Source organism: Chaetodon trifascialis, chromosome 11 (assembly GCF_039877785.1).
Source record: "Chaetodon trifascialis isolate fChaTrf1 chromosome 11, fChaTrf1.hap1, whole genome shotgun sequence".
NCBI classification, from domain to species: Eukaryota; Metazoa; Chordata; class Actinopteri; order Chaetodontiformes; family Chaetodontidae; genus Chaetodon; species Chaetodon trifascialis.
In genome coordinates this window covers 4,987,086-4,996,777 of record NC_092066.1, presented here as the reverse complement: position 1 = coordinate 4,996,777, position 9,692 = coordinate 4,987,086, and the positions used below count along the sequence as shown (strand labels likewise).

Below are 9,692 nucleotides of genomic sequence, written 5' to 3'. Positions count from 1 at the left end.
GTGAAATCTGAACTCGGTGACTGCAAGTCGTGCTTTCAATGTATGATACTTGTGTGAAAAGAGCAGTCAAGAGAAATCTTTAATTTGAATCACAGAGAAGAAGCAAATCAAGTGAAGGAGAATTACTGTAATTTGCAGTGTCTTTTTTCTGAATGCAGTGTACTGTGTGCTGGCAAAGCGGCGTTAATGCTTTATTTGCTTCTGTTTAGGCTGCTGTGAGTTACGCTCTCACATTTTTAGACACGTGTCCATCGCCTTACTCTGCTCTTGAAAAACATCTTAAAATGTGTATTCCTGCCATTTCATGAATTTTAGGAAAAAAAACCATATATATATATATGAGCTGCTGTTAATCATAGTGACATTATTTCACGTGTTAATACAGTGTGATAACAACATTAGAAAAGTGTAAAGCAACAATGGAAAATAATGTTTGCTAAAAATATATGTGGGATCTTTTTCAGGTGCCAGCTACAAACCAACTGGATCAGAGCCAAAGAAATTACACTTCAGGTGATTCTCCAATGTCCACCTACTGCTTGGTGGGGCCTCATTCTGGATCCACAGGGTCTACTACTACTGGAGGCAACAGTCAGCCAGAAAGCCTTTACAGTCAGGTACAAAAGTCTGCCAGGTCCTGAAAGAGTTCATCAGGAATTGTATTCTGTGTTCTGCACTTAATTTCCAGTTTGCATTTAAATGCACATAATTAAATGTTTGCATGGTTTGACCATCCTCGGTCCTCTCAGCCGGTCTTTCCCACTATGACCGATCTACCTCTCTGTTCCACTGCGCGACTCAAAGTTCTCAAACATCTGAAAGAGGCTCTGCAGTTCCAGCTGTGGCAGAAACTCTCAGAAACAGCAGAACGTCCTCCCACCATTTCATCTGTTCCACTATTAGCATTCGAGAAATTAGCATTTGATGCTAATGTTAAACTAACCAGAACATTCTGGTTAGTTGAATGTTCCAGGAAGGTTACTTGAATGTTTCCCCTTAATGTTCTCATGTTCTCGACATGTTAAAAGCTGTCAAACAACAAAAAAGTTCATTCAATATTTTGCATCAGTTTTGAATCAGATAAAATTCAGATGTAGACTGCCTTTCAGATGATGTTGACTTATTGTTTAGATACTTCATGAGCATGTTTTTTTGCTTAGCTTAGCTTATCTTGCAGCTAATATGATGTCATCTAAAGAGAATGTGTCTGTGTGAACAGAATGACCTTTTCTGTGTTTCTGTTAAGCCGGCGGCTGACCCATAGTGGGCGATAGTGCACCACCCACCTTAAGCCACGAAAAAAAGAGAGAAAAGAGTTTATTTTGCCGGTCTAAGTCTTAATATTATTGTCCAATCAGCAGCCTGAATATCACTTTCTAACCAGAAGCCCTGCCCCCTCGGGGCAATTTCAGTCAGATTGAAAATCGACCCAGGCGCACTCATAGACTTACATGTTAAGATTTTTTATTACATTTTGCACTGATATGTGCTCGGACCATATGCACAGCACGCGAAAAAGAGAAAAAGAGTCGTCGAAGTAATGTTATTAAATGATGAGTTGTGTTGTGTTGTCCTCTCCAAATGTTGAATTGTAAATAGTTGTATTGATTGCATATTGCCAGCCAAAAACTGTATATACTGAATATGTTCTGGAAAGATTTGATTAATTACAGTTTTGATGATAGTATAATTTGATTTGATTTGATTATTGCTATGGCATCCATGGTGCCTATAATTTGTAGACTGTGCTAACAGTGATTTCATGGGCAAACCAGTAGATGATGATGTATCTGTTGATGGCCACGGTGGAAGTGTTTTATTGTGGAACCTAATTTATTGTATTTGAGACATTTAACTTGATATAGCTGTACACAAATGCTGTACTATATGTACAGCTCATCTCTGGTGTTGCCATCTAGTGGCTGAAAAGGAAAACCAAATTAAACAATGACTTTTATGAGTGTTTGAGTGAGTTTTCTAAGTGACTTTTATTTAGTATTATTTTACTCATTGAACGGGTCATCTTAGCCATCATCGCAACAGTTGACCCCCGTGAGAAATTTGTCAGGAGCTGCCAATGTATTGAGGTGTATGCAGTACTTGTACTTGTTTTCAATAGGCTTGAATTTAAAATACTCAACTGAAAATCCAACTCAGAATTAAGGGCCTGCTCCACGTGGACTTGAAAGTGTTTTCATTAAAGTATTCCATTAAGTTTGACTCCTGAATGTTATTCATTGAGCAAAATGTAATTAAACATTCAGACTTTGTCGTGCATTCAGTGTGTTTCCTGTTACAGCTTTCTTCTGATCCATTCTCTGCTGAAAAACTGACAATATTATATCAGATTATTTAAATTTGGTCCAACTTTATTGCCATTGCACAGTACAAGGAAACGCAGTTCAGCGATAGATAGATTCACAACAAAGAGTGGAAAAAATGAGACACATGACATGACACATGATCTTTTGCTTCTGTTACTTCACAAAATTACAAAAAATAGAAACCACTTCACTTAGTTTGTGTGAACATTAAAAAATGCTGAAACAAATATCAGGAATTATCAGTGTTTTGATCGAATGAGATGGATTTACAAAACATACATATATGTAGTCTTTTTGAGAGTATTGTAAATAGGATCACATGCAGTGCTACATATTGTTTTGATCAAGGCTGTTTCTTCTTAGTTGTTAGTCCTGATCATAAAAAAAAGAGATTTTTGTTGTTTTTTTTTCTGATAACATCCTCCAGAAGCATGACCATCTAACGTGGTCGTCTCTTTATGCTCATTTTAATCACAAAGGGTAGTTTAGCAAAGAAAAAAATGGTTGTTTTTCTGCTAAGCCTTATTTGCCTAAATTGTAATTGTATACTTAAAGCCTTAGCCTTAACCTGCACTGGTGACATTCATGTTTGCTGGCTTGCAGTTTTCCACCTCCTCTACTTTCATTTCTTGGTGCGTTCAGCCACCAAATGTTGATTAGTGGAATACATGCACAGTGCAAACACAGCAGGGAGTCACTCATGTATACGCTGCCTCATAGTGCTACTAGACTCTGCAGAGAAAGAGTGTGCAAGACACACTGTGTAAAACTGGTTGATAGAGAACTATTTGTTTACTTTTGCTTCTTGAGCTTCACCACGATATGAACACTGATGACGGCGGACACCATGACGACCAGACCGACAGAGAGGACGACTGTCTTCACCAGGCACATCGAGATACCTGCAGGGACACACTCTGAACCTGGAACACAACAAAACAGCTTGTTCATGTGACTGTCCATATGCACCGAGCATTGGCTTTGCTCTTCAGATTAGCATTTTTGTGCTAATTCAAACAGTCACGTTCAAGGACAGGACCTGTATGTTCTGTACTTAATTGTGCAGCAAAAGATATAAATAACACTCAGCAGGTTGTTTTGTTTTTCAGTCTTACCAGTATTTTGGAGGCAGTAATGTTCAATCATTTCAATGTCCTCAGTCCAGCTGACCTGGTTTCTATGGTTACAGATGATGGAGTCATTCACCAGGTAGACGTGCAGAGATGCACCGGAGGTCATGACCTCTGATCGCTCTCCTCCCTCCTCACTGCAGCTTTTGGTGTCACACCTAAAAGTGCTGCTGATGACAGAGTCCTGTGTCCTGCAGGCCACAGTGAGGTTACAGGAGTCTGAGCTGCTGGACACAGAGTCCACGGTCAGGTCCACTGGAGACACTGGATCTGAGGGGGGGAAAGTTTGTGTGGAACATTTTAGAAACATGGCAGCAGAAGCTCTGTGTTAATGTGTGAAATGTTAACAAACCTACCTTGAACACTGACGTTGTATTTAACTAAGAGATCTCTCTCTCCTATCATTCGTACAGTATAAACTCCACTGTCTGCTTCTTGTAGATTCTTCAATTTCAGAGAATAATTTTTCACAGAAAACTCAACCCTTCCAGTGTAATCAGAAGAGATTTTTGGTTCGCTCTGAAGTAAAGATTTTATTATAACAATATCTGTATTGGATATCCACCAAACATCTTTCTGTAGATCATCATCTGTCTTGACATTCAGAAGCACATCCTTTCCCTTCTGCACAAACACAGGAGTCACTGCTCTGGACCCTGTAAACACTGCAGACACATACAACAATGACAATCATACATAATACACAGATATTCAGTCAGTACTCAATGTTACTCCATTTCTGTCCTTCATTTCTGACATATGACATCACTGAGAACCAGGCTAGGTTTCAGATTGATATCACCGTTGTGACATTACAATGCACTTTTGGACTAGCTGCTAACTTGAAAAAAACAAAAAAAAAACCAAAAAACAACATAAAAAATCAGGATCTATCTATTGTAATGTATCACTTCACTCACTGTCTTAGAAATCAGTCCCGCCTCTCACATACACGATGACAAAGAGGCCTGCTACACATCATCGCTCCATCTGTGAGTAACATTTTACCTACCTGGTGCCTGGAAGCAGACCAGCAGTCCCAGTTTGACAAAGATAGACATTAGAGTCTGTCCAGTTTCCCTGCCTGACTACAGCAATGAGTGTGTTCTGTCTGGCTCTGACAGACACACCACAGGGTTAAAGCTGCGTCGCGGATGTGTTTTTCCTGTCAAAACCACATAAACCTTCCTAGTCTTCCCACGAACAGAGTACCTTCACTATTGAGAGTTTCTCTTTGAGTTTTGTTTTGTGATCTGTTGCTAAAGAGACTGCTGTTATCCGTTTCAACTAACCCTGTAGGCTTCCTGACAATATTTTAATGAATATTAGCAACATATTTATGTTTTATTCATTGAGTGAAGAGGAACTAGTTCTGTGTTTTGCACCACCCAGATGAAAAAATACTTAAGTTATACTTTAACTTACTCTCCTATTTTTGTTGCCTTCAGTATACTTAAGTGTACTCAAGTACTCCCTGAGTACCACTTGAGTAATACCAGTGAAAATCATGAGTCATGACCATTCAAAACAGACAGACAGTATGTGTATATATAATATACATATACTAAAATAATATGACATAACTATATGTCAAACATACTTTCAATTAAGCCAAAAAAAAAAAAGGACAAAAGAAGGAAAAAACATTAGAATTGTGTCAGAATACTACATAAAAACTACACAACACTGCAGTTTGCACTGTGGAGGCTATTCATTGTGTTGGATCACTTTAAGCCTGGAGTTTATCTTGGTGGCTCACTGCGTGTGCAATGAGAACCACTTCCTTTGTTGGAGGTCTATATTCAACACCTCTTGCATTTCCCCCTTGCTCTGGAAATTATAGATACCGTGGTAAACTGTAAATATGTGACATGTCGTGCCACAGAAAAGGGAACTTGCAACAGCATTGTCACATTGTGGTCATTCTGCACAACTAAACGTGTGTGAAGTAAGCAGAAAACCAACAGAAAATAAAACCAAAGTCAGTCTTTATGCAGGCCATATATTTAATTTGCGTCCTTACATGACCTGTTTTAGAGAGTGCTCACTCTTCAACACTGCGTGGTCTGAAATCAGAGACCATGTGATCATGTGACATCATCTGTCCTTCACTCTAAAGAAACAAAAAACCCTCCTCCTCCTGCTGCTGCTGCTGCTGCATCAACGTTAGCTAAGTTTTAGCTCATTAACTTCACATTACAAGAGTGTTTGATACCCGACATTTTTAGTGCATTATTGAGTCATGATTTGATTTCAGACTTTGTGGTGGCCTTGCCAATAGACAGACACTGGCAGCCATAAAGCCACAGCACCACTGGTTTGTGCCCATGCAGCATGTAGCTGTAAGCATGTGAAGCAGAGTGATCAAGAGCTTGTGTGCTTAGAAAAGAAGAAGCTGCAAATGTTCAACACTTCACTATTTCCACGAAAACCACTGTGAGACAGTCAAAACTCTGCAGCTCAGCTAACAAGAACCAAGAGGAGAGAGCACATTAGCTGCTCTGCACTGGCTTCCTCTAACATTTAGAATTGATTTTAAGGTCCTCCGCCTTGTATGCAAAGCCCTTAATGGACTCGGACCAAGCTGCATTGCTAACTATCTTGTTCACTGCGATCATCTGCTGCTGGCTTACTGGAAGTTTCCAGCAGCAGCCGAAAGATGCAGACTTTGTCGGACCTGAAACTTTAGTGTCTCACACTTATGCACTGCTGTATTTCTTTTCAATTACTGTATTTTACTTGATTTTAGGCGTTTTGTGTACTCTATTTACTTTATGTGATCACTATTACTCAGTGGTTTTATTTTCCATGTTATGGATTGTCTTTATTTTCATCCTTATTTCTATTATTATTATTACCAGAGGATTTAATCTCCGTCTTATTTTATAATGGAAAGACACCCTGGGAGGATCTTTATAACATTTTCTCCAGATGAAGGGCGCCCTGGAGGGACCTCCATCATGTTTTTTCCACATGAAGGGCGCCCTCGAGAGCACTTTATCGCGTTTTCTTGCACATCGTGCCACCATGGAGGGCTCTTCTCTGGTGTTCTGTGGTATCGAGTGGTCTCAGGACTGTTGACCGAAAACATGATTCAGACGAGAAATCAGATGTTAAAATGCAGTTTAAATTGTTTTTTAATCCAAATTGTGTCCAGTATATCAGTTGAGTTCACATTATATTTGCCTCTTCGGCCCCATCATAATTCATGCTTGTCATTTTGGCTTTATTTACGAAGTTGTATTGCATGTGAAGCACAGTAGGAGGCAGTTTTTATCATAGTTGTGGTAATAGTGTGATAATGACATGGTTTTCCAGTTTCTGGCCTTGCATATCACAACATCTGACTGTGTTTGCAGTGTGAGGAGGTTTTCTTCTGAGAATCCCAGCGTGAGCCATTTTTATTCTGGCTGACAGTCAGAAGTTAGTGAGAAGAAGACAAATCTGTTGAACAAAGACAGATGCATCATCTGCATTTTGCTGACAAGCAAGTCACTCATAATCTTTCCCAATCTGCAATCCAGAGACCTCAAACCCATTGAGCCAAAGAACAAATCTCTCTTTGCTTCACTCCAGGTAGGAATGCCAGCACCAGTGTTTGCATTCATCTTGCCAGTTTGCAGTGTTACGCCACTGTCATGTTAATCTATCTGCTGTCTTTGCTATTCACAGATGCTGCATGAGTTTAAAGAAGTGCTTTGAAGGACTAAACGCCGCCTGCCTGTTTTAAAGGACCAGTGTTCGAGACCAGCCTCCTGCTCTGCCAAAGCCTGGACTTGAACCAGAGCAGTTCACAGATATGCTGGTCTGTTTATAGCCTCATCAGATGCATCTCTGCATCTATAAACTCTTTGTGAAAGAGGAGGCTTTAGGAGCATTAACACTGAGGAGGAATAATCTGCCAACAGCTTTCACTGATCAGCCAGGGATTTTTCGACCATGACTCAAATAATCCATTTTCAAATAGAGGAGGGATGCAACTTGGATCGTACTCTGAATACATTTGCATTACAAATTGCGTATGTCAACTTTCACAGGGGAGAGATCACCATGAAGCCAGCAATCCTCATTCTTCTCCACTTAATTTATTCATGTCAGTTACAGTAGATTTGCTTAATATTCTTACGGTTTGATACAAGACGTGCAGAAAAACAGGTTTTCAGAGCGCAATTATAGTTTACTTGACTAGTATCAGGAAATAATTCCTATTCATCAAACTAATGGACAATATTGAAATACATCATCCCTCAAAGTCCGACGTCTGGTGTCTGAGATCACAACTGAATTTCATATTTGGACCATCAATTAAAGGCTGATCAGTGTGATTTATTAGGCTTTCTGGAAGCATATAAAAGGTCAGTGTTAATTGGACCTGAGGTATGTCAAAGTTTGAGACTGACCTTTAACTGTCGCATCCCAATGAGGTTATTTTCAGCAGCAAAAGCCTCATTCCTCAGTGTTTAATCAAAATCAATACAGATGTCTGTCTGAGCTGTTTACACTCATCTTCTATTTCATTTATGGAGGAGCTTTTGGGAGGGTGATAAGCGGGAGGACGGGGTCGGAGAAGGTCTCAGCATTGATTTTTAAAAACATCTACACGGATGCTTCAGTGCAAGACAATCACAGACAGATGCATTTGTGATTTGCCTCTGCAGTAAGAAGACGATAGAACAACGTGCATAAAAGTTTAACCAGCTCATTGCAGTGAAATTGAATTGCTTTATCTCATTGCTCTTTGCATGCACTCCACACCTTCATCCACTCATATTAAGAAGTTATAATGAGGTGAGAAAACTGATCATTTAGTGCTTAATGAGCAAACGGCAGAAAACTGCAGGATTATGAGCTGAGCTGAAGATTTGTTTGGGAATATGCACCATGAAAGCACAACACTGAGTGACACAATCCTAAATTCAGGGCTGTAATTATAATATATGATGAGGGACAAATCTTCCACATATACTGATGAACAAAAGAATTGCTATGCTACGACAAACAGCCACTCACCACTGACATATTTAATGTAATCATAACTATAACATATTGCCTTTATTATTACAAATGCTTCTAGTATTACAGTGTGCTGCTGTTCTGAGTGTGGTTTGTTCCAGTGGTGTTGCCGTACTCCAACAGAGGCCGTTTGTGTGTAGATACAATCAGTGCAATATCTGTTTCATTACTTGCAAACACATTAAAAAGTGGAACACTGGAGCGTGATGTGAGTGTTACGGAGGCTCTGTCACCTGTTGATTTCACCACGCTTCACAGATCCCCCAGGAGAAATAGCCCCCCCCCCAACACACACACGGCCACGCCTTCTTTCTTACCTGTCTTGAAGTGAGGCTGGTCCCTACACGCTGTGTTTGAAGGACGTTCAGCCCTGAAACAGACACAAGGTCATCAGATCCAGTTTGAAGATTGCTAAATGAGTGTGTGATGTAAGCTGTGATAGCACTTCATCCGTTTTTATTTTTTAAGTGTAACTCAGGGATCTTAATCATCCTACATTTTCACACATTTTTTTTTCTTTTTGCAAAAATTGGACTTCACGGCAGACATGTATCCATCAGTATATACACATCACGTGTTGAGTGGACTGATGTGCTGGGCGTGCAGTACACGTCCTTGTGATGTGATGCTTGCTTTTTTGATCAAATATTTATTGTAAACTGCAGACTGCCCTCAAGCAACATTCGTTTATTCTCCATGGACATTTTAAAGCTTCACCGTCCGATTTGTTCGACTCTGGTAATTTATTTTTTGATTAATTATTTGTCATTTGATTGGTGGCTGTCTGGTCTTATTTATTCTTGCATGATGCTCATGTGGCTGTCTGACTATGATGATTGATCTGAGACTACATGATGAAAGGAAGTTAAATAAATGATAAGAAATGATCAATGATGTAGTTTTCTGTGAGACTCTACAGCTCAGACTGTATTTACTGTGATATTTTGATCAGGTTACACATAATTTGGCCTGAATGTTCTTATTGGTTTTCTTTGTCGCATATTCATTCCTTTTCCTTAGAGTTTTCTTTTCCTGTTCTAAATTCAGTTTTAGGGTTGTTTTTTGCAGCTATGGACGAAACTCTGAATATTTCTTTAAAAATGCACTAATGGTGAGTTTAAAAGACATTGATTCATGCCATGAAATATCCACCATCAACAACTTCCATCCAAAAATCTTGTCATTGGCGACAAGCTTCACAAAAGCATGTCGGTCAAATCCTGAT

The 9,692-nt window shown here is 39.5% G+C and overlaps 1 protein-coding gene across 1 annotated transcript; it reads right to left on the bottom strand.

The window, feature by feature from the left end:
* Positions 1-3,116: 3,116 nt before the first annotated feature.
* LOC139339456 (uncharacterized) lies at positions 3,117-4,515 on the bottom strand. Its single transcript, XM_070975079.1, has 4 exons — positions 4,467-4,515; positions 3,811-4,110; positions 3,440-3,724; positions 3,117-3,247 (listed from the first exon to the last, which is right to left on the bottom strand). Exons 1-4 carry the CDS (start codon positions 4,513-4,515, stop codon positions 3,117-3,119), a joined length of 765 nt encoding a protein of 254 aa, XP_070831180.1.
* Positions 4,516-9,692: the final 5,177 nt, after the last annotated feature.